The sequence below is a fragment of the Ornithorhynchus anatinus genome, chromosome 2 (assembly GCF_004115215.2).
Source record: "Ornithorhynchus anatinus isolate Pmale09 chromosome 2, mOrnAna1.pri.v4, whole genome shotgun sequence".
In the NCBI taxonomy this organism is placed as follows: domain Eukaryota; kingdom Metazoa; phylum Chordata; class Mammalia; order Monotremata; family Ornithorhynchidae; genus Ornithorhynchus; species Ornithorhynchus anatinus.
Genome location: NC_041729.1, coordinates 89,233,250 through 89,259,190, shown reverse-complemented (window position 1 = coordinate 89,259,190; position 25,941 = coordinate 89,233,250). Strand labels below are relative to the sequence as shown.

The following is a 25,941-nucleotide window of genomic DNA, read 5'->3' as shown; positions in this document are numbered from 1 at the left end:
AGAGAACAAATGCACAGGACCTAAACAAGGCTTCTGCTTCTCTACTGGGCCACGGGACACTTGGCTTCAGCCCAATATTTTCAGGGGCATCTCTTGCAGCACCTTCACTTCCCCTCCCATTCTTTCATTCATTCATTCAATAGTATTTATTGAACGCTTACTAGGTGCAGAGCACTGTACTAAGCGCTTGGAACGTCCAAATCGGCAACAGATAGAGACACTCCCTGCCCTCTGACGGGCTCACGGTCTAATCCGGGGAGACGGACAGACGAGAACGATGGCAGTAAGTAGAGTCAAGGGGAAGAACATCTCATTAAAACAATAGCGAATAAATAGAATGAGGGTGATTTACATCTCATTAAACAGAATAAATAGGGTGATGGAGATATATGCAGTCGAGCGGACCAGTACAGTGCTGAGGGGGTGGGACGGGAGAGGGGGACGAGGAGAGGGAAAGCGGGGAGAAGAGGGTTTAGCTGCGGAGAGGTGAAGGGGGGGGTAGAGGGAGCAGAGGGAGCAGAGTTCTTTTCTCCAGCCCTGGGTTGCTGTGGGTTAAAAACAGCCCCCAACCCATCTTGGAAGGGAATAATGTCGGTATTTGTTAAGCGCTTACTATGTGCAGAGCACCGTTCTAAGCGCTGGGGTAGATCCAGGGTCATCAGGTTGTCCCACGAGGGGCTCGTGAAGTCTTAATCCCCATTTTCCAGATGAGGGAACTGAGGCGCAGAGAAGTGAAGTGACTTGCCCACAGTCACACAGCTGCCAAGTGGCAGAGCCGGGATTCGAACCCATGACTCCCAAGCCCGTGCTCTTTCCACTGAGCCACGCCCTTCCCCCGTCCCCAAGGGAATGGCCAGCATGCACCCGTAGCAGGAATGGGATGGCGGAGGTACATTCCGGGAAGTAACACATCACAGCGATGCATGGATGCACCTGTCTAAGAGAGACTCAAAACCTCATTCCGTGCTGGAGAAAGCAGCGTGGCCTAGAGGAAAGAACACAGTCCTGGGAGTCAGAAGACCTGGGTTCTAATCCCAGCTCTGCCACTTGTCTACTGTGTGATCTTAGGTGAGCCGCTTAATTTCTCGGTGGCTCAGTTTCTTCATCTATAAAATGGAGAATAAGACTGTGAGCTCCATGTGGGATATGGACTGTGTCCAACCTCATTAACCTGTATCTATCCCAGTGCTTAATATAGTGCCTGGCACAAAGTAAGCACTTGATAAATACCATCAAAAAAAGACAAATGTCTCGTCCCTGATGAGCCCCATGTCTCCTTCCTCAATCAATCAACTATTTATTGAGTGCTTCCTCCTTCTCCCCGTACAGACCGTAAGATCCCCCTTTACACCGTAAATTCATTGTGGGCAAGGAACGTGTCTACCAACTCTGCTATATTAAAATCTCCCAAGTGTTTAGTACGGTGCTCTGCTCTGCTCACAGTAAGCACTCAATAAATATGACCGATTGATTGATTCTCCGGTGTGTTCCCCATTCTTTGGTGTTTGAACGTTTCTATAGTCAATCGTATTTATTGAGTGCTTACTGTGGGCAAAGCACTGTACTAAGCGCTTGGGAGAGTACAATATAACATCGGACACATTCCCTGACCACAGCGAGCTCCTGACACTCTGAGGATTGCTCAGAGACCTCCAGACGGACATGTTTCTTTCTGGTTTCCCCTATCCTGTACAGTGGAAAGAGCCCGGGCTTAGGAGTCAGAGATCATGGGTTCTAATCCCGGCTTCGCCACTTGGCAGCTGTGTGAGTTTGGGCCAGTCACTTCACTTCTCGGTGCCTCAGTTACCTCATCTGTAAAATGGGGATTAAGACTGTGAACCCCATGTGGGACAACCTAATTACCTTGCATCTCCCCCAGCGCTTAGAACGGCGCTCGGCACATAGCAAGCGTTTAACAAATGCCAACGTTATTATTGGACCTACAGACAGAAAGGGGAAGCAGCATGGCCTAGTGGATAAAGCACGGGTCTGGGAGTCAGAAGGACTGGGATTCTAATCCCAAATCTGCCACTCATCTGCTGTGCGACCTTGGACAAGTCACCTAATTTCTCTGCGCCTCAGTTAGCACGCCTTTAAAATGGGGATTAAGACTGTGAGCCCCGTATGGGACAAGGACTGTGTCCAACCTGATTAGCTGGTATCTATCTCAGTGCTTAGTACGGTGCCTGGTACATAGTAAGCTCTTAACAAATACCATTCTTTAAAAAGGGCTTTAGGTTAAATATGGATTACTATTGGTGCCCTGTGGTTTAATATAAGCCTAAAATGATCCTTGAAGAACATAATAAAGCCGATTTATTTTTGAATGTTGGTTTTTTTTTTAAACATTCACCAGAGTATGTGAGGCCTATGGCACCAAGACCATTAACACGGAGCTGAGTTTGTGCCGGCCTGCATGTTCTCTCTAGCCCTTAGGACATTATGGTTTTTATTCATACTTGTTCTGTGGCAAGCGCCGTAGATACATGATAATCAGGTCGGACACAGTCCCTGTCCCACGTGGGGACCACGTCTAAATAGGAGGGAGAACAGAAGCTGAATCCTCACTTTACAGATGAGGAAATTGAAGCACAGAGTTGACCAAGTGACTTGCCCCCAAGGTCACACAGCAATAACAGCACTAATCCTTTGAAACGCTCGAGATTTCAAAACAGAGAACAAGCCCAAACTTCAGCGGATGGGGAGGAATGGCTATTTAACTGTGCTATCGAATCTGAAGAACTCAGAATTAAGTAGTCACGCCAGCGGTCATCGGAGAACCCATCATTCTGGAAAAAACAAGATATCAGCGCGCCGGGCAACGCAGCTGAAAACAGCTGGGGTTCGGGCCAACGTAAGGCCAGGGTGCCTGAGCTGTTTTCCAAATCACAGCTAGTCCTGGAGTCGCCAGGAAAAAGGAGGGCGAAACCCAACTACTGTAACTCATGAGGACTCTACTTAAATCTGCACACAAAAACCCAGACGGGGCCCATCCCCGCCCTGCCAGCTAAACATCATTAAAGGGACAAGTCAGGTCAACCACTGAGACCGCGGGGGAAGCGCGGTCCGGGCTCCAGTCCCCACCTCATCCGGACCAGTGTCTACAGGGGCAGGGGTCCAGGCCGGAAGGAGGGGCTGGGCTGGCCTGGCGCCTTCCTCCCTTTCTGCTGCTTGGGGTTTACCCAGGCCATTCCACAGACTCAAGGTGGAGCTGTCAACTCCACTCATTCAACTAGGGCCTCTGAAGAGGTGTTTTATTGGGAGCGATGAATAAGTAGAAGATCCAATATAAGCGGCGAATAAGTGCTCTTTCCTGAAGAGGTGAGTTTGGGAGGAGCTTTGTTTTGAAAAAGCATACTTCGCACCACGTAGCAGCCGGAAAGTGACTCCTCTGACCCAGAACTCTTTAGAGCACCGGAGCCAGAGCGATTTGCCTCTGAAAGGTCACCGGCTAATGGCTTGTCTTCCCCGACAAAACGCTCCTATTTTGTTTTGTTTTTTCTCTTTCCAGATCGCACTCAAGTGTGCTGACATTTGCAATCCTTGTAGAATCTGGGAGATGAGCAAGCAGTGGAGTGAAAGGGTCTGTGAGGAATTCTACCGGCAAGGTCAGTGCTCTGGCATCTCTGTTTCCTTTCACCCCGGGCAGTCCCCATCACGAAATGGAAAATGGCTAACAGCAGTGGCTTTTGTTTCTGCAGTTATCCCTGGTTTTCCTAAATCCTCCCTCTTCAGCAGGCTGATAAAGAACAGGTTGGACTTCCAGGTCCAGAAAGTAGAGAAGCAGTGTGGCCTGGTTTTTTTGTTGTTGTTTCCTTTTTTGTTGTGATTGTGGTATATGTTAAGGGCTTACTATGTATCAGGCACTGTATTAAGCTCTGAGGTAGAGTTAAGCTAATTAGGTTAGACACAGTCCCTGTCCCACATGGGGCTCATAGTCTTAATCCCCATTTTACAGATAAGGAAACTGAAGCACAGCCAAGTTAAGTGACTTGCCCAAGGTTACACAGCAGACACGTGGCTGAGCTGGGATTAGAACCCAGGACCTTCTGACTCCCAAGCACGTGCTCTACCCACGAGGCCACGCTGCTTCTGGATAGAGCATGGGCCTGGGACTCGCCTGCTGTATGACCTTAACTTCTCTGTGCCTCAGTTTCCTCAAGCGTAAGTCCTACGTAGAGTGTGAGCCCCATACGGGACGTGGGCTGTGTCCAACTTGGTGAAACTTGTATCTACCCCAGCATTTAGAACAGTGCTTGATGCATAGTAAGTGCTTAGCAAATATCGTGAGAAAAAAAGGAGCCGCAGATAACGAGGGACAACGAATTGGACAGAAGATAAGTCAAGGATCTCAGGGACTTCCCTGTTTGCCGGTGGGAGGTAATGCTAATAACGTTCCGCTCTAACTTTGATCTTCCCTTTAATGAGCTGGGACCTCCGTTCTAATGGCTCCTGGCAGCGTGGCTCAGTGGAAAGAGCCTGGGCTTGGGAGTCAGAGGTCATGGGTTCGACTCCCGGCTCTGCCACTTGTCAGCTGTGTGACTGTGGGCTAGTCACTTCACTTCTCGGCGCCTCAGTTCCCTCATCTGTAAAATGGGGGTTAACTGTGAGCCTCACGTGGGACAACCTGATGACCCTGTATCTCCCCCAGCGCTTAGAACAGTGCTCTGCACAGAGTAAGCGCTTAACAAATACCAATTGGAAGCAGCGTGGCTCAGTGGAAAGAGCCGGGCTTCGGAGTCAGAGGTCATGAGTTTGACTCCCGGCTCTGCCATTTGTCAGCTGTGTGACTGTGGGCTAGTCACTTCACTTCTCTGTGCCTCAGTTCCCTCATCTGTAAAATGGGGGTTAACTGTGAGCCTCACGTGGGATAACCTGATGACCCTGTATCTCCCCCAGCGCTTAGAACAGTGCTCTGCACATAGTAAGCGCTTAACAAATACCAACATTATTATTACAGTTAGCCCATTGGCAAGCCTGGCAGGCCTGGATAACGTGGCAACCAAGACTACCCATCTACCTACTTTCCTGAAAAAAACCTTAAAAGGTTAATGTCAAAAAGCCTCAAGTATGTTTCCGACTTGATGGGGTAGAGAGATCCTGAGGCATCATCTTTGATTTGTCTCTCTCGTCCCACCCACATATTTCACCTGTCACCAAATCCCGTCTTCTACATTCACGGCATTGCTAAAATCCTTCCTTTCCTCTCCATCCTAACTGCTACCGTGCTGATCTGAGCACTTATCTTATCCTGCCTTGACGACTGCATCTGCCTCCTCCCTGATCTCTCTCTGCCTTCTCTATCTATCTCCCCATTGCAATCCATACTTCACTCTTCTGCCTGGATCATTTATCAACACATTTAGTCCATGTCTCCCTAGTCCTCAGTGGCTGCCCATCCACCTCCGCATCAGGTAGAAACTCCTGTCCATTGACTTTAAAGCACTCAATCAGCTTGCCTCATCGTACCTCACCTCATTGATCTACTATAGCCGAGCTTCTCTAGCGCCAGCTTACCCACTGTGCCCTGATCTTGACTGTCTCACTGCTGACCCTTTCCCCACATCCTCCCCTTAGCCTGGAACTCCTTCCCCCTCCGTATACGCTAGACCACCACCTTTAAAGCATTATCAAGGTCGCATCTTCTCCAAGAGGCCTTCTCCAATTAAGCCCGCTTTTCCCCAGCTCACTCCCTCTTCTGTATCGTCAACGTACTTGGATCTGTGCCGTTTGGACGTTTGATATTTGCACGACCCCCAACTCTCTAGCACTTACGTACATATCTTTAAATTATGTATTATAAATTGCCAATTTATTCATGTTAACATCTGTCTCCCCTCTTAGACTATAAGCTCGTTAGGGGCAGGGAACGTTTCCGCTAATTCTGTTGTACTCTCCCGAGCACCTAGGACATTGCTCTGCACATAGTAACTGCTCAATAAATGTGATTGATCAATTGACTTAGAGGGCCAAGTCAGACGACCACCACCCACAAGTCAGCAAGCAGATTTGAAACTCAGGGTGAGAGTCTTCACCATGTAGTGGTAATAGTATTTATAAGTGATTAGCATTGGGAGCGAATATTCAGAAATTAGAGAGGTAGCAGGGAAGGATTCTTGAGCGGGTGTGGGTTTTGTTTCCTTAAGTTAATCTGCGCAGGTTTTCTTCAGGTTTTGTTTCTGCCCTCTCCGTTGGTCCTCAGAATCGTTAGGGCCGTTAAGAGTGTCAAGGTCTGGGCCTACCCTGGCAAAGGATGGAGGTAATTGAGGCATTCTAGAACCGGAGAGTCAGTCAGGCAGAATGATCAAAAACTGGGGATGCAGTGTCTCTGTTAGAAAGAGCCAGAAAACCCCTATCTTGAGGAGCAGAAGGATCGTGACAAAGGGAGGTGAATGCTCCAGGCTGATAAGCTCTTGGTGGGCAGGGAAAGTGTCTGCTAACTCTGTTGCATGGTAGTCTCCCGGTAGCTTAGTACAATGTTCCGCTCATATTAAGTGCTCAATAAATACCATTGATTCATTAATTGATTGCTTGTGGTGCTAAAGACTCTGGTTCCTGTCGATGAAAACTTCGGGGACTCTGCACCGTGTTTAAGCGGGTAAGTCAGATACAAGTTATTTCTACTACTATTCAATTCAATCGTATTTATTGAGCGCTGGCGGGATGCAGAGCACTGCACTGAGCGCTGGGGAGGGTCCAGTACAACAGTAAACAGAACATGTTCCCTGCCCACAATAAGCTTACAGTCTACAGTCTAGATTAATGGTGGTATTTGTTAAGCGCTTACTATGTGCCGAGCACTGTTCTAAGCGCTGGGGTAGACACAGGGGAATCAGGTTGTCCCACGTGGGGCTCACAGTCTTAATCCCCATTTGACAGATGAGGTAACTGAGGCACGGAGAAGTGAAGTGACTCGCCCACAGTCACACAGCTGACAAGTGGCAGAGCTGGGATCCGAACCCATGACCTCTGACTCCAAAGCCCGTGCTCTTTCCACCGAGCCACGAGATTATTACCCCTTCCCTCCTCTGCACCCCAGGGTCCCATACTACAACCAAACTATGGCATGTTCTGAGCACATTAATCACCAGCTCCTTCCAATAGTGCTTCTACTAGTGCTAGTAGGGCCCAGTGGTTGATGGGCAGAATTTCCTCAACTAGTCAAAGCCAACTCAAACTCTACACAATACAGGGCTTCCATCTAAACAGTTGGTAAGGCATCCCTACGCGATCAGAGAGCACAGTGTGGGATACATGCTTTAAAACAGACAGCAGTAATTCCCACTGGGTAGTTTCCTGGCCCTGCTTTGTGCTCCAGGTGATCAAATTCCACCGTTAAGGGAAGAACACCTTCATCCTGTCTTGACTTGATATGCTAATCTCCCCCATAAGACAGGCAAAATAGACAAAGGGAAAAGGATATGTGATGTGTTTGCCCTGAGTATCCTGCTACTGGGCTGCCAAGCCGGCCTAGAGGCAAAACAGTTGGGGGGGAGGGGGGGAGGATCTGAAGAGAAGGGGGCATTCATTCTTTCGATTGTATTTATTGAGTACTTACTGTATGCAGAGCACTGTATTAAGCACTTGGCCTCTCCACCCAGACGGCTACCTTACTGCTACGGGCTCTCGTTATATCCCGGCTAGACTACCGTGTCGGCCTTCTCTCTGACCTCCCTTCCTCCTCTCTCGCCCCGCTCCGGTCTATTCTTCACTCCGCTGCCCGGCTCATCTTCCCGCAGAAACGATCTGGGCACGTCACTCCCCTTCTTAAACAACTCCAGTGGTTGCCCATCGACCTCCGCTCCAAACAAAAACTCCTCACTCTAGGCTTCGAGGCTCTCCATCCCCTTGCCCCTTCCTATCTCTCCTCCCTTCTCTCTTTCTACCGCCCACCCCGCACGCTCCGCTCCTCCGCCGCCCACCTCCTCGCCGTCCCTCGGTCTCGCCCGTCCCGCCGTCGACCCCCGGGCCACGTCCTCCCGCGGTCCCGGAACGCCCTCCCTCCTCACCTCCGCCAAACTCATTCTCTTCCCCTCTTCAAAACCCTACTTAAAACTCACCTCCTCCGAGAGGCCTTCCCAGACTGAGCTCCTCTTCTCCCTCTACTCCCTCTGCCGCCCCCCCTTCACCTCTCCGCAGCTAAACCCTCTTTTCCCCCTTTCCCTCTGCTCCTCCCCCTCTCCCTTCCCATCCCCTCGGCACCGTACTCGTCCGCTCGACTGTATATATTTTCGTCACCCTATTTATTTTGTTAATGAAATGTACATCGCCTCGATTCTATTTAGCTGCCATCGGTTTTTACGAGATGTTCTTCCCCTCGACTCTGTTTATCGCCATCGTTCTCGTCTGTCCGTCTCCCCCGATCAGACCGTGAGCCCGTCGAACGGCAGGGACCGTCTCTATCTGTCGCCGACTTGTTCATCTCAAGCGCTTAGTCCAGTGCTCTGCACATAGTAAGCGCTCAATAAATACTATTGAATGAAAGTACAATTCAGCAACAAATAGAGACCATCCCTACCCGACAACGGGCTCACAATCCCAGTCTCCCATTGCCCTTTCCAGCCTAGCACAATTGCACTGGTAGGTGAACTTCACCACCTGAAAGGCCAAGAGAACAATCTTCAAATCAGAAGGCACATTTGGTCTATGAAGACCAGACCAAAAATATCAGATTTCAATTGAAATAAGGATTGTGTTTCGACAGAGTAAAAATCCTCGACTGTAAGCATTGGATAGACATTAGAACGGCTTACCGAGAAGGTTAGGGAATTGTATTCCTTAGAGGTACTCAAGGGCAGGCCTCCCCAAGCAGGGAATTGGATGAGGTGATTTTTCTGAAACAAAAACACATGCTCCTCTACCCTTATAAGAAGAAAAGAACAGCTAGGAGACAGCTGTCCCTACAACATCTGGAACGGTAATCACCAAGGCCCGGATCCTATTCCCTTTCCACAAGCAAATCTCCCAGGGAAACCAAGGACTCTTCGCTTCACAAGCTTTGGCTTCTGTGGGAGCTCTGCCTGCGTAAGAGAACTGGCCCAGAGCCCATTCTCTCCACCCTCCCTTGCTCTCTCGCTGTGGGCAGGGAATGTGTCCGTGTATCGTTGTATTACACTCTCCCAAGCGCTTAGTACAGAGCTCTGCACACATTGAGTGCTCAGTAAATACGATGGACTGACTCCCTCCTGCCTCCCTTCCACATTATTATTGAACTTTTTGCAAGGACCCCTGGGACCAAAAGTCAGATGTTCAAATTTATCTGTCTTTTGGGGCCTTGACTAGAAACCCAGATGAGTTCTAGAGCCAGTTTGGCTTCACACCCGATGAATCAAATCAATCAGTAGTATTTATTCTGCGCTTACTATATGCAGAGCACTGTACTAAGTGCTTGGGAAAGTACAGTGCAATAGAGTTGGTGGTCATGATTCTTGTCCACAAGGAGCTGAAAATGTCCTTAAAGGCGGGGACATATTCCCTTCTCTTTGCCTCAGTTAGCTCACCTGTAAAATGGGGATTAAGACTGTGAGCCCTAGGAGGGACAGAGACTGTGTCCGACCTCATAGCTTGTATCTACCCCAGTGCTTAGTACAGTGTCTGGCACATAGTAAGTGCTTAACAAATACCATAAAGTAAAAAGTTACAGTGCTCCTTTAAGTTGGGTGCTCAACATCCTGCAGTTAGCCCCAAGTGTAAGGACTCAGCCTCAGTCACAAGGGAGGAATAGGGTGGGAGAGGAGGAAAGATGGGGGACACAGGAGGAACAGGACCCTAAATTGGAAATAGAATAGAAAACTACAAAGTCAGAGTTCAAACCCCCATCAGAATCAGTTGGTCGATCGAAGTTATTTATTGAGCGCTTGCTGTGTGCAGAGCATTGTACTAAGCGTTTAAAACAGCACAGTACAAAAGGGTAGATATAGATGACCTCTGCCCACAAGGAGCTGCAGGCTACAGTACTGGTCTCCCCATCCTCCCCTGGCCGGGAATCCGGGGTCCTTCTTCCTCGACTGGGCCTGGCCGATTCCTCGGGTAATTATTGTTTTGTGCAACCCCATAGCCCCCGACTGTGTTCCTGACTTCCATTCAGTTGTATTTATTAAGAACTTACTGTGTGCAGAGCACCGTACTAAGAGCTTGGGAGAGTACAATATAACACTAAACAGACACACTCCCGTCCCACAATGAGCTTACAGTCTAGACTTCTCACACTGAGATATGATAGAGGGAAAGAGCTTGTAGTGCAACACCTTGTGGAGATGATATGTTTCTCTTTGGCCACCTAGATGAGGAGGGTGGACACCGAACCCAGATCCTGGGGGCCGTTATCCGGACCCTAAATCTTCACTTCGCCGTATCCTTCACCTTATCCTAATGTAGTATCAGACTATTAGAAAATGAGTTTACTATTAATTATATTACCTCCCTGGCATGTGGATGCAAAATTACTACTAGTTGCAAAGCAATTACCTTGGAAAACTCTGGTCTCGGCTGACTAGCTCTCCCCATCGGGTCTGGATCGTCCATTTCCGGTCGCTCTTAATTAATAGCCACATCTTCCATTGATTTCTCCAGAATGCACATCTTCCTCTGGTTTATTTAATCCCAGATCCAAGAAATGCTTCCGACTGCTCGAAGCTGAAGCCTCAAGGGGGCCACCACCTCCCAGTAGGAAGACGTAATGGGACGATCTGGGCCGGACTGAAAGCCCTAAAGGGGTCGATGAGGGAGTTGAGGATTTGAGGAGGGAAAATTCTTTGGCTTCCTTTTCCAGCTGACTCAGAGGCCAAGCTGCACTCGGAACTAATTTCAGCAGTGTGGCTTTGGCTTGGAGCTGGATAGATAAGCAGCAGCACAGCGGAAGCTAAGGAACTTCCAGGGGCCACTCAGTCCAGCCAATTCCGGTGCTGGCAAGCGACGCCTCCTCACTCCTCAGCGATCCTGGACAAGCAGACCTTGGAGCAGCAGCTCCGCAGCACCACAGTTAATTCTGCCCTGAGCTGAAGAGGGGGCCTGCAATTCGGAAGATTCCGATTGTTTTCATACTACAGTTCGCTTCTCCATCGGAGATGGAAGGGTTCTTAAAAAGCCTGGTTCGGGGGGAACTAAAAACTCACAGACTGACTCTTTTCTCCTTTCTTCTTAGGTGACCTTGAACGGAAATTTGAATTGGAGATAAGTCCTCTTTGTAATCAGCAGAAGGACACAATACCCAGTATACAAATAGGTGAGCCATGGATTTTTATTTCGGTGTAGTTGGTCGGAGATTCTCTTTCGAAGTGTGCCACATACAAACACACACACATACACCCGCACAACTATCATAACCAGGGTGACACTCCTTAAAAGAGTGAAAGAATCATGAGGTTTAATAAAGTCTCTTTAGTAAAGAGCCTGATTATTATTATATTTATTAAGTGCTTACTATGTGCCAAGCACAGTTCTAAGCACTGGGATAGATAGAAGTTAATCAGAAATAAACCAGCGTGGCTCAGTGGAAAGAGCCCCGGCTTGGGAGTCAGAGGTCATGGGTTCGAATCCCAACGCCGCCACTTGTCAGCTGTGCGACTGTGGGCAAGTCACTTCACTTCTCTGGGCCTCAGTTACCTCATCTGTAAAATGGGGATTAAGACTGTGAGCCTCACGTGGGACAACTGATTACCCTGTCTCTACCCCAGCACTTAGAACAGTGCTCTGCACGTAGTAAGTGCTTAACAAATACCAACATTATTATTATTAAATGAGTGAATTTGCAGTGGAAACAAGATTCTGCTGTGATTTATCTAGAGACAGGAGATGCAATGCTGGCTTAGCAAGGGTACTGTATATCGAGGAAAGAGGGAACCATAAAATAATGTGCATTTTAAAGGCACCAGACTCTCTTATGCTTTACGGCAGAGGTAGCAACATAGAATGGAATCCTTCACCCCAGTTTTGGGGCAATTTCCAGGTGAGGTCAAAAGCACATTTTATCCAGAAGCAGAAACTTCCGATTCACTAACCTCTCTTGCTGTACAATGCATCAGCAGCTCAATCTATCCTGTTTGACCAGAAACAGTCCTTCCCTCCGCAAGCTAAAATTAAGGGCAAGTCAGGGGTTGTTATCCCAGAGGCCTGCCATGTGCAGGCTCTCATAGTGGGAGGAACCGTGTGCTGCCTTCCTCTACAGCCCCATTCTGAGAACTCTGTACTCTCCCAAGCGCTCAGTACAGTGCTCTGCACACAGTGAGTGCTCACTAAATATTAAATATGACTGAATGAATGGGAACACCAAAATGCCTGGAAGTGGCAACGATGGAGAAAAAGCAGTCACAAAAAGCAGTGACAAGTTCATACTTTGTCACAATATAAAATCCAGACAAGCCTCCTGTTTACCATTGCTTTATGGCTTATAATAATAATTATTATTAGGGTATTTGTTAAGCGCTTACTATGTGCAGTGCACTGTTCTAAGCGCTGGGGGAGATACAGGGTAATCAGGTTGTCCCACGTGAGGCTCACAGTCTTAATCCCCATTTTATAGAAGAGGGAACTGAGGCACAGAGAAGTTAAGCGACTTGCCCACAGTCACACAGCTGACAGGTGGCGGAGCCGGGATTCGAACCCATGACCTCTGACTCCCAAGCCCGGGCTCTTTCCACTGAGCCACGCTGGTTTATTTCACTTGGTTTATACTGAGTCTTCCACTTAGGCTGTGAGCCCCATGTGGGACAGGTACTGTGTCCAACCTGATTAACTTCTATCTATCCCAGTGCTTAGAACTGTGCTTGGCGCATAGTAAGCACTTAATAAATATAATAATAATCATCCACCTCAGAGGTGCCAGCTCAGATTCAGAAAATATAAGCAGGTTTCTAGTGTCATTTTTTGGCCTATCCAATAGCCACTGTTTCTCTTAAGTTATTAACCTCTCAGCAGGGGCAGGAGATTTTAGGGAGTTTTGGACTGCAGGGCCCTGGATTATCAGTCACAACCTCTACATACACACACGCACCCGCACCTGAACGCCAAGAGAATGGCGGAACCCGTGTCCCGACAAGGCCCTCTTCGTGTTTCCCCAGGTTTCATGACGTACATTGTCGAGCCGCTCTTCGAGGAATGGGCCCAGTTTACCGGAGACACTCCCCTGTCTGAAAACATGCTGAGCCACCTCACGCGCAACAAGGCCAAGTGGAGGGGTCTGCTCCACAAACAGCACAGCGGCGACGGCGGCGGGGGTGGCGACGACGAGGGCGGCGGCAGCGGTGACCACTCAAGCCCGGTGACTGAAAATGAAGAGCAGACTTTCACGGAAGGGGAGACCCCTTAGTGCTGGGCTCCGGGGTCTCTTCCACGGCCTTGCCGTCTTTCCTTGGCGGGTCAGGACCTAGTCTGGTGAGCGAGAAACCCGCGGGTGTGGTGGGCACCCCCGTCAAGCGTGGGCAAAGGTAAACAAAGAGGAAGACGGAGCTCTAGAGACCCTCCTTTATCGACCCACCCGACTCCTGGGTTTCATTGTTGTGCTCTCGGGGATTCCCCCGGCTCTCCAAGGGTAGATCGGGTGCCCTCTGCCCTCCGCCCTCCCGGTCAGGAGTCCGTTCGAGGAGGAACTCCATTCAGCTGGGCGGCCGCTGGTCCCAGGAGAAGGCCAGCAACTTGCGGGGGCGGGGGGGGGTAGTTCAGAGAGTCAGGAAGACCAACTCCAACGTCCGGGCTCCACTCGCCCCGGCTGGGACGCGCAGCCGGCCCCGGGCCCCAGATCTCGCGCGGTTTCCGGCCAGCGCGCTACGCCCCCACGTCAAGCCACCAGCATATTCGGAACTCGGCGGATAATGGCCCGGCACTAAAGAGAGCAAGAGAGAACCTCTTTATTTTATTAATAATGATGATAATGATAATAATAAATAAACCCTTTTTAACTTTTCTATTCCGTGCACTAGACGGTGGATCTAAAAACCTCGGACTGAGATTTCTCGGTGTACCCACCTGACCAGGAGACGGCTCATTTTGTTAATAATTTTTATGCCACTTTAGGTAAGAGGCTGGCATCTTCTCGATTCAACCAACGGGGTCTCCCATCGACTCGGTGGAGAAGGTGATGCTCGGCACAGTCCTTTGCACCGTTAGCTGATCTGTCCTTTTTGACGACTCAATTTCAATGACATGTTTATATTCACACGTGTACATTTCCTGTAAATACAAAGCGCTACTGATTCCCATGCCAAGATTCTTAAGTATTACGGGATTGCTACCTGTATAAACAATGGCACTGTGAACAGAATACTGTTAGTTTTAATACGAGAGAAAGCATTTGTAAATATGGTATAGAGTTTATTAATACACTATCGTTTGCAGATAATGGCCTTAACTTTTACCGTCTCTCATCTTCTGATAGCTACCGTCCTTGTAGCGCCACAGCTGTGTTTCTGAATCGTCTTTCCATCTGCATCTTCCTGCTCCCCGCAGAATGAGGATGGTGGGCCCTTTCCGTTGTCGTCGTCGTCGTCGTCTTTTTTCCTCTTTTGAAACTTCACGTGCATTCCGCTTGAGACCATGTTGTTTAATCTATGTTTCTGGGCATCCTTTCGAATGGGTTCTTACCCAAAGCCTGAAGTAAACGTTACAGCGATGTTACACAGTCGATTTTAGCCATGCCAGCTGATGAGCTTGTGTTTGTTAGACCCTTGCTACGGAACCTGACGGTGTGCAGACCCCCAAAGGGACCCGTTGTGACTTGTCACGTTCGCAGCTTTAGACAATCCGTGTTTCGTCTGTTACGGTATCCCGTGGTCCCTCTGTGTTGGATTCATTCTTTTGGTCTTGAGAGTAACTCGTTTCGTTTTCCTCGCTCCCTAAAAATACCTAGCTGTTTGTCCCCTCCCCTTAATGCTTTGTGGTTATTTAAGGAAGGATGATATTCTGTGATCGACAGCCTTTGCGCCTGCTGATGAAGTTCATCGTGGCTAATTAATTACAGCTCTCACTTGGCTGAGCCCCTTGTATCTTCAGCCGTTTGGTTCCACTGTGCTTCATCCAATGACTTGCTACGTGATCCATCCATTAGGCTCAACCCATGGTGGGGTTCTCGTATTTTCTGGGGCCTCCCCTCTTTGGGTATGTCCTACTCCTAGACATAGCAGGAGCTCCAAATCAAGCTAGAGTAGTGGGCACTGAGAGCTATTTTTTTTTCTTTAAGGTTTATTACAGGGGTGTCAGTCAATTCTGTCATTATTTAAATGCTCAAGTTTTACACATTCAAAGTAGCTAACTTATTTTCTTGGTTCTCTTAAGCATCCATTTTCATATGTTGAAGTTTTCATAAAGGTCTTGTAGGAAAAAGCCAGAATTCAAGAGAAATGATTATCTTGGAAAGAGTAAAACAGAAGCTTAGCGGGAGAACTGGTTTAGGTTTGTGCCGTAACAGAAGAGGCTATCGGGTGATGAAACAAAAGTTTTGACCATTGGATTATGAAAGTCAGGAGAAGAAATTGATAGATTTTCTAGGCAAATGGTCCGGTTGTGAGACCGCAGCGCAGTTTTGTTGGCTGGCTACAAACTGACATTCTTGGGATAATTCAGGTTGTTTATCGTAATCTTTGAAACTATTGGATTTATTGTGGGCAAGGAAAACCTAGATTTGGAGATACTTCTGATTGTAAAGCCCAACGGCAAGCTCCAATTTAGCTTGATTACACAGGAGAAAGCCACCTGAGGCCTTTGAATAGCTTACATCTAAGAGAGTCTCTAGAAAAAAGAAATTATGGCTTGGGGTTGGTTGAGGGGAGGCTGGTCCAGGAAACATCTATTTGTAGCCAATATTAGTATTTCCTCTTGTTTAACCAAGACCTCTTTCTTACGTTATGAAATAGAGTTGCTTTTTCTTACACTAAGAAGCTCAAAACGCACTCCATTTGTAGATTATGCATTCCCTGCATTGCGTCTGCTGCCTTGTCTTTTGATTATTAAACCCACTCATTTTGATCCATATCAGAAAACAGGCAGAAAAATGGAAAGGAAATCAAACTAATGCATTTCCATGCTAAATTAGCACCTGTCAGATGACTTGGCCAGACAGTTGAAACAATCAGAAAAAAAAGGCCTTTGAGATTATTTGTTTTCTTTTACCCACACCATCATCATTCCAATGAGAATCAGAAATGAACGACACTTGATTTTATTGCTTGAGGAGATTATGTTAGTGACTGAGAGGTTGCAGGGGTGGACTGAAGATAAAATTGAAAGAGGACATTTCCTTAAGCCAGATAAGGACTTTGAAACAGCTGTGAAGAATCAAAATATTATACTATGAATCAAATATTATGCTATCTGTGAAGCTCCTGCTAACCCATAGCCCTGGGCTCAGGTCTGATCCATAGTTGGACTAGATAAGAATTGAAGCCTACCCTCTTGGAGTTCAGGATCCCAATAGGAATCCTCAATAGTGTCATCTGGAGAGCATCCATAGCTTGGCCTGCTCTTGGGAACTTTACTAAAGCAGTGCAAATTAGCCCTTGATTTTGGACTGGGTTATGAACTTGTAGATTCACCAAATTTCCCCTAAAACTTCATGCGTAAACTGGACTTTGCAGCCAAACCTATCCAAGTTGTTGGAGGTCAGCTTTGACTTTTCTGTTTATTAACTATCCTATGGGGGCAGTGACAGAAAATATATATTTTTTATGGCATTTGTTAAGCGCTTACTATGCATCAGACATTGTATTAAGTGCTGGGGTAGATACAAGCTAATCGGGTTGGACCTAGTCCATGTCTCCGATGGGGATCACAGTCTTCGTCCCCATTTTACACCTGAGGTAATAGGCACAGAGAAATGAAGCGACTTGCCCAAGGTCACGCGGCAGACGCGTGGTGCAGCTGGGATGCCCATTATCTGAGCCATCCTACTTCTCATCCATTTATTCAGGGCACAGCTCTACTAATTTTCACAGTAAGGAGGAACCCAGCACAAACAGAAGTTAGAACGCCATGATCCAAACCAGTGCTTCATTTTCCATTCCGAGCCACAGCAATAAGCAGGGGAAAGTAAAAGCATCACAATTAGAAGTTTGTCATGCTTACGCATGGCTTCACCTAGAGGTAGTGCAGCTTCCAGCTATTCAGACTCCTGCCTTTCCCTTTCATGGCCAGGAACCACACGAATGACTGGGTCTTACATAACTCAATTGCCTGGCACATAGTAAGCGCTTAACAAATACCATAATTATTAATAATAAAAAAGACCGTTCTAGATGGACAAAAACCTCCCCAGAGCCTTTCAGGGCTATCTGTTGAAGACACAGTCCACAAAGCACAATTAAACAGTCCTGAAGAAACAGTTTCTTAAATCTCTCCTGCAATGAGAGAAAAAAAAAAAGCAGCTTCTCACCATCTTCCCTATACTTAAGCCACTCCCTTTGCTTTCTCTCCATTAAAATTTTATCTAGTTTTTCATTCCAATCTCTTTAGCTCTTGGGTAGATAAAAATAAAAACAACATTTGTGTATGAGCAGGAGCGCCATCTCTCCTTCACTGAAGCAGCCGATGAAAATTTAAAACCCCCGCTAGAAAACTCGAGTTCAAAAATCTCAGGTCCCATATGGCCTTTCTAAGGTGCATCTGAGCACATCTGAAATACCCTCTTGCAGGAGAAGCCAAAAGTGAATAGACCCACAAGGATTCATACCTGAGAGGAAAATATTAATGAAGGCAGGGAGCCCTGAGTCCTGTCTCCCGAATATTGCAAATGGTGGTGTCAGAAGGGTTTTGTAACCCAAAATGCCTCTGCTCATTAAAGTTTGTTTTTCAAGGAGCTCACAGATCGATCCCTTAGCATCCTGAGGTTTCTGGCTTAGAAGTGGCTTTGCAAATAGCTACTGGCCCCGTGGCAAGTAACAATTTATGCCACATATGTTGATTTGGTGGACTACTCTGCTTTCCTCCTGGGTGGACTCAGGTGAGGCAACAAGCTGTTTAGTTTTTGGCTCTTATTTGTAAGGCTGCGTAAGAATCCACACCTGCAACCAATTACTCAAATCCTTTCCCCATACCCTCACCCCACTCCATTTCCTCACTGATTCTCCAGCAACTCGGCCACTCTCCTCCAAGGTCAGAGAGGAGGTTTAATTGACGTGTCTTCAGGCACGTAAATTCTCCGGGAAATCTTTCTAGGGCAACGATCCCTAAAATAAACTAACGCCCACTTCAACCCTGTTGCTGACCGAACCGATTATCTGTGTGTGGTCTCATCTGAGCATCTCTGCCTCAGATCCTACAGCCAGACTCTTCTCCGAGAGGAGAGCTGCCGGCTTTTCCCCAGAACCCTTGGCAGCAGTCGCTCGCCAGATGGACTGTGGGAGCGGGTGCTGCTTGGGCTCCACCCTGGCTTTCCCCTTGGACGGAGGCAGAATGCGCTTCTTGTCCCCAGTGTAGGACCTCCGGGACAGGCTTGCCGCAGCCGCCCACTGTTTGGTGTGTAGCAGACGGAGGACACAAGTACTTTCAAACATCCAAGCTGAATTTAAGGCAAGAGCATAGGCCCAGGCTCCTTGTAGAGACGCAGTGGTAAGTTGAACATTACCCCCCGGGGTTGACAAGGTCCTTCCGGCCAGGCTAGTGAGGATTCTCTCTGGAGTAATTCACCTCAAGTGAGGTGCGCCACAGCTGAACTTTGGGCATCTTGAGGGAGACTGGTTATTCCGACATTTCCCAAGATTGCCTCTGGGCTTCTCTGAAAAAATTATTTGCCTCATCCTATCTAGGGTTGGCAAGGCCACTCAAAGCCTTTGTATCTTGAGGATCCGAGAGGCGGAAAGGTCGTAGGGATTTCTCTTTCGTGATAACTAAAGTGCAACTGCATGTGTTGTAAAGGGAGACGTAGCCCAAAAGGGTTAATTAGTTTAATGTGAAAGTGTGAGCAAAACGAATGGTCTAAATGAATAAAGAGGTTCTTGGAGATCTTGCATGGTGGATCTTTTGGTTGTTTTTTTTATGGTATTTGTTAAATGCCAATTGTGTGCCAGACACTGTACTAAGGGGGTAAATACAAGCTAATCAGGTTGGACACGGTCTGCGTCCCACATGGGGCTCACAGAATTAATCCCCATTTTACAGAGGAGGTAACTGAGGCAGAGAGAAGTTAAGCGACTTGCCCAAAGTCACACAGCAGATAAGTGGCAGAAGCAGGATTAGGACCCAGATCCTTCTGACTCCCAGACCTGTGTTCTATCCACTAAGCCGTGTAAAAATATGGGTGAAGACCAAAAGCGTTGTCTCCTTCCATCTAACAAAGTAGGAAAATCAGCAGAACTCGATTTCTTTGTGATGCTATAGTAGGCTGTGGATTCCAACCTAAAGATAAGGTAAACCTAACTTTCAGCTAGCATCATAAAACATACCAGTTCACCCACGCTTTCAATGACCATTAAAATTCCTCCCAGTCGAGCAGATTCCAGGCTTATCGATGAGGACTGCAGACATTTGACTCACCTCCAACTCGTACCTTGGTCTTTTTTCTCTATCTCCCCATCATTTTGCTGCCTCTAGAAATAGAGGTATGTGGATGAACTCCAGAATAGGAGTTGACAAACTGTTTTTTAACCTAAAATAGATGAAGCAGCTGCAGTTGAGATCCTGACCTGAAGCCTCCTCTTAACTGCCCCGGGCTTGTCCTTTATACTCAGTAAAGGTAAGCGTCTAATACCTATTTAAGGGCCTGGTTAAACTTTTGGTCACGTCCCTGCTGTGAAGGGCAGAGTTCCTACCGTGTTTCCTCTTCTCCAAAGGGAAAAGAAGATTACCTTGTGTGAGTCCGTTGTGGGCAGGGAATGTGTCTGTTTATTGTTACACTGTACTCTCCCAAGTGCTTGGTACAATACTTTGCACGCAGTAAGGGCTCAAAAACTAACGCTGAATGAATGAAAGCAGCCCTGGGAGAAAAGAATCCTATGCTAACCACCAGAGACACAGTCTATCGGCCTCATGTCGTATCCCAGTTCTCCTCTTTAAAAAACAGGAGAACAGTAGGAACATCCTGCTAAGGTTAGTCACGTAGCAAACAGTCACCTCAGAAGAGGCAAGCCCCATTTTAGAATACCATAGGTGTGCATTTTCCAGCTTTAAATTAGGCAGCGCTAACTGAGAAAAGATTGGAAACAGATGAGTGGCTCTGAACTCCTCCTAATTTTCAAGTCACTAGTTTTAGATTGACCCCCTAGCCTGTAAGTTTGTTGTGGGCAGGCAATGCGTCTGTTATATTGTACAGTGACCTGCACAACAGAGCAAGCGCTCAATAAATACCACTGATTGATTGAATCTTCCCGACACCAGGGCTGGTCAACTTAAACTGACTACAGCAATTCTGTGCCAATCTTTTATGCCTTTCCACAAAGGTATAACTCCAGAGAAAATTGAAAAACAACTGCTCAGTGTGGTTACTTTCATGGATTGATTCACTTCTAACAATCTCCAAGGAAACCCGAACCTTCGGCTCAGTAATGTTTTGGACAAATGGAGGAGCCCATTAAAGGGGTTTTACAGATTCCCAGCTTCGGGATGATTAGCTGGGAGAATACTGAATGTTTCACAGAGCAAATGGAATTCTCAGGAAGTCCAGTTTTTCAAGAATCATGGGAAAGAAGAGCTCAATAAACTGTGTTGGGGTGATTGTCAGACCCGCAGAACAAATATGATACTGAGACAAAACTCCCAAGTGATTGAAGGGTAGAGAGTTTAGTGTGGCCACGGATGAGATAAATGACCCAACGGGATCTTTCAGTAACCTACAGTAACATTGTTGGAAGTATAATAAAATCCTTCTTACCGCTCTAAATGGTCTTGGGAGATGAGACAGATCCTGTTTACATCTGGGTCCTTTTTAAATGTAAAAGGAAAACAGTTTCTCATAAAGCTTAAATTTCCTCTTAATCTCAGACTCAGCTGTGATGGCTTCATGGGTCAGCCTGCTCGCCATTAGGACATATTTCTGGTCTATAGAGTGATTTCAACCAAAACTCGACCACTAATGTAGCTTAACGGCAGCTGCCTCTCTAATTCAGAACAAAACCCACTCCATACAACAGTCGCTGCACTCGAAGCAGTGTATTTCCTCTCTGGCCACCCCCATCAAGGCAGCTGAGTCGAGCGAGTGGTTAAATCCCTTTCTCAGGACAGGCTGAGCCACAGGAAGGCTCCAATGGTCAGATCCTCATCCTATTACGCTATGGGAACTGTCTATTTGGGTTGAATACCAGCCAAGAATCGGGCCCCAAAGGGCTACGGCTGTAATGAGAAACTGACCCCGAGTACTTAAGACAACTAGTACATATCCATAAAGTGAAAGCTGTGCTAGCGGGTGATCATGGATCGCGCTATTATTATTACATGTATGTATAGGTATGAATACATACGTATTTGTCTTTCGGTCACAAATGATTGTTGTCCTTTGTAATATTTCAGCATATATTTTAGGTACACTTGAAAATATACTTTTACACAGAGAAGGTGAAGAGGTTGGATCAGATGTAAAGTATATTGCTAAACTTTATACGCCAAAGTCGGATCATTTGTATAAAATGCCAGGTTGGTGGTACAACATATTATATCTGCATACACGTTCATTAGATGGATATATGTGTATATATGTGATATGTCACATGAATCCAGCTGAAAGGTAAAGCAATAGAGTATGTGAAAATGCTGTGACAGCTAAGCAGTGAGGCCAAGAATTAAACAAAGAACTTTAACTGTATCTTTTAAAACATACTGCTGTAAGTATTCATCATTTCAGAAGATGGCAACTAATAAAATTTTAAAAAACGTCACAGATGTGGTGGCTCTGGTTTATTGTTAGAAGAAACCCACATTTAGGGAAATGTTTACACAGCACGTTCTGGAAGACACAACTCAAGGATGACTTATAGGCTCCAGTTGTGTTAGGACGGCCCCAGATTGGGGGTGATACCCATAGGTCTCAGAAATCCTCATAAAAGTATAGGACGTGTGGAAAGGTCTCTGACCCCAAAGCCAAGCAAGGGCTTCTCGAATAAAAATCCCGCAATGTCCGAAACGTCTTTGAATTGTCAGCTGGGAGGTGGACTTGGGAATTAAACTGGCGTGGTGGAGTCACAGACCCTAAAAACATAAAGAGGAAACACCTCTCCATTACTAGAAGATCCCTTGTGTGTCTTGCTCGAATGAGTCTTCAGATCTTAAGGAAAGTAGAACTGGGTCTGAAAGGGGATGGAGAGAAAAGGAAGCCTGCTACAGGAACTCCTTCCTTCTCTTTCAACCCATCAATCGTACTGAGTGAGTATTTACTGTGTGCAGACCAATGTACTAAATGCTCCAGAAAGTACAATATAACAGAGTTGGGAGATACATTCTCTGCCCACACAAACTTTCAGTCCAGACCTTTGTCCATTCCTTCCCTCCTCCCCTCCCATGTAGCAGTGGCCAGAGCTTCAGATCAAGTTCTAAAAATGATGATCGCTTTGGAAAACTCTCTCACCCCGAGGAAATCTGAAGAGGGAAACTAGAGAACAGAGGGGGGAATGTTGAGAAGATACTTATCAAGGGTTCCTTTTAGATCTGGGAGGGCTTGAGCCTAAGATTTCATGTTCGATTATTCCTCCTCCCTCCAAGCCACAAGCAATACACTTTCTTTTGGGGTTTTGTCTCCCCGGCACGCTCCCTTGTTCTGAATTCCTCCACCGATGAAGCCAACAGGCAACAGCCCTGCTTATATGGAAGCTAGTAGCACAAAGCAGATAGAGGCAGGCTTCGACACCATGCTGGGGATGAGATGAAAGAAAGCCATTTGGATAAAAGCTTGCTGCCACTACATCTTAAAAAGAAAACCTAACCCCTCCTGGCTTAATTAATACCAGTCCTCCCAATTATTCTCTCTTCAAATAGTACAGGCCTAGAAAGCCAGCTCAAAACTCTCCACACATTTTTTTTTTTTTACAAACTTGAAGTTTTCCTAGTTGTTTGATGACTTACTTTCTAAGTGGTCTTGATCAGAGGAGAGATGTTTCTGATAATTTTAATAATAATTGACAATGAGGGTATTTGTTAAGCACTTACTATGTGCTAGGCACACTCTAAGCGTCGGTGTAGATAGAATATAATGGGGTTGGACACAGTCTGATCCAGTAATCCAGAGCCAAAGGAGAGGGGGCAGGATGCAAAGCCCAGTTAGATCTCTCTTCTAGGGACCCCAAGGAGCAGCTATGTTCTAAACAAGATATATCCCTGTCATAGATTGTGAGCCCATCAATGGACAAGGATTGTCTCTATCTGTTGCCAAATTGTACATTCCCAAGTGCTTAGTACAGTGCTCTGCACATAGTAAGCACTCAAATACTATGGAATGAATGAATATATCATGACATATGTTCAGAGGGACATCTGTAATCTAGGAGCAAACTTGGGCGAAGCCCTGAAAGTTATTCTTTTGGAGTATCAAGATCACCTGCCACACGGCCTGAGCAGAATGGTTTCGAAGCAAGGATGCAGAAGGAAATGAGATTAGCCTAGATTCTCTAACCTTGCCAAGGTCAGACTAGTCAGCGATACTAGACAAATCTAGAATTCCATCTGAGCCATCTGTTTTATCAAATGGTCCAGAAGTAGGTCAAGGCTAATAGGGGGACTTTGGACAACGGTTTCAATGAATCTTCACCCCAACTGTCCCGAGGATCAGCCTTTCCTCACTTTGTCTCAGTGGGTTAAGGAGAAAAGCCAAGGAAACTCCATCTGCCAAATGTAGATAAACCTCTTATGACTGGAGATTAAGGCTGAACTCACCCACCAAATCAGTAAGAATACTCTGTGGTACTGCCAGCCACTTGATGAAGGTGGCACTTTCTGGTAAAATGAAAGAATTTTCTCAGCCATTTAGAATAAAGCTAATGTTTCACATGTGAGCACAAAAGATCAATTTGCGTGCAAAAGGAAAAGAACGGTCAGATTAGAATCAAAGCACAGAAGCTACCGGGCCAGGAAAACAGTGATAAAGCAGGAAAGGTGTCTAATTAAGAAACTTGCTCTTTTTCAACCAAGAATTGAATTACTGTACAAGTGCATCTCAGGGCCAAATGTAAAAGGCGTGCCACTCATTCAGAAAAGAGTCCAATAATCATCCAAGTGCTGCCTTTCCAAAGGGATAAACCTGAAAAGTGTGGAGAAGCAGCGTGGCTCAGTGGAAAGAGCACGGGCTTTGGAGTCAGGGCTCATGAGTTCGAATCCCAGCTCTGCCACTTGTCGGCTGTGTGACTGTGGGCAAGTCACTTAACTTCTCCGTGCCTCAGTTCCCTCATCTGTAAAATGGGGATTAAGACTGTGAGCCCCACGTGGGACAACCTGATTCCCCTATGTCTACCCCAGCGCTTAGAACAGTGCTCGGCACATAGTAAGCGCTTAACAAATACCAACATTATTATTATTATTAACTCTGATTATCAGTCTACTGGACACTACATTCCCAAGATACAGAAACTGATCAATAGAGAGGACAGCCAGTGATCAAGATGAACCATTAATTTTTCTTAACAGCAGAAGATGAAAAACGAAAATATGACAAATTAATATTTATTTTCTAGACAGACAAGTCAGCGAAGAGAGATATAGGATTTCAGAAATCAATTTTCCTGACCTATTAATTTATCTAGACTTAACATGAACATTCTCCACAAAATCCCCTTGCCTCCGAACTTTGCTTTTTTTGTTGAGGGGGAAAATTCAGAAAACCAAGTTCAGAGATGTAGCAATACTATGTAATTTCAAACAAAAAGGTACAATATAGGTGTGATATAAAAGAAACTTGTTGTAGATACTAAGACAATTTTCAAAAAGTATGAATTCAAATTCCTTTTTTCCTCCCAATGTGATGTGCTATTTGTCTAAGTCCTTAGAAATATTTCCAAGAACCGTGAAAGACTAATGTTTCTGGATTCAATTTTCCTTGGGTATCATTTCCAAAGTCATAAGAAGAGATATCTATAACTTAGAATAGGCTAATAAATATTTAGGTGACAAATTGCTTAAAAAATGACATAAACTTCAGCTCACCTCTTTTGGGCTCTGCAAGGGAACGAATTACACATCATCTTTACATTGTAAAACAAACACATGAATCCACTTTTATGATTCCAAGAGACTCACCTCTTTTGAAATGCCACACTCTGGCTCAAAGCTCTTATCCTAGGTGGTTTGGGTGTTGTCAGCCTTCTAAAACAGGGCCGTTGTTATCAGGCAGAATCTTTGGAGAGTTGTTCCTAAGGACACAAGCTGCCAGGAGAAAATTCTATGAACAGACTGCAACCAGATGGATTTCAGCTGATCCATGTAAAGTGTGGCCCCTAAATCCCTCATTTGTTTCCCTGAAACAACTAACATTTGGACTGGGAAGGTTCCATGTGGATTCCAAAATGTGTTTCCTAAATATTTGTTTTGTCCCATATAATAAAAATAATAATAATACCTTGAATTTTGTACAACGCTAATATTTGGGAAATTATATAAAATGATATATAAATATTATATTTATACAGTATGATATATTATGAATACATTTATTTTATATATGATTGGAAAATATATAATAAAAATAATAATAATAATACCTTGAATTTTGTACAACACTAATATTTGGGAAATTATATAAAATGATATATATTATATTTATTATAAATCTATTATAAATACATTTATTTTACATATGATTGGAAAATATTTGGATCTTTGGAAAATTACAGCACTATTATTTTCCAAAGTGCTCTCACATTACTTATTATTGTTCTCACAACTTGCCTATAAGGAAAAGACAGGTTCATCTACCTCATTTTACAGATGAGAAAACTGAGGCCTTTTTGCAGTCAAGTAACTTGCCCAGGATCACAGAGCAGCAGCAGCAGCAGCATCAACAGTGGTGTTTATTGAGCCCTTACTGTGTGCTGAGCACTGTACTTA

The 25,941-nt window shown here is 45.9% G+C and overlaps 1 protein-coding gene across 3 annotated transcripts in view; it reads left to right on the top strand.

The window, feature by feature from the left end:
- PDE7B (phosphodiesterase 7B) overlaps window positions 1-16,713 on the top strand; it is a 471,343-nt gene extending 454,630 nt beyond the window's left edge. For all 3 annotated transcript variants that reach the window (XM_029058083.2, XM_007672935.4, XM_016228527.3), the window contains 3 exons: window positions 3,512-3,608; window positions 11,144-11,224; window positions 13,059-16,713. In XM_029058083.2, coding sequence (XP_028913916.1) covers window positions 3,512-3,608; window positions 11,144-11,224; window positions 13,059-13,306 — 426 coding nt within the window. In that variant the 3' untranslated portion in view covers window positions 13,307-16,713. The remainder of the gene's footprint in view (window positions 1-3,511; window positions 3,609-11,143; window positions 11,225-13,058) is intronic.
- The last annotated feature ends 9,228 nt before the right edge of the window (window positions 16,714-25,941 follow it).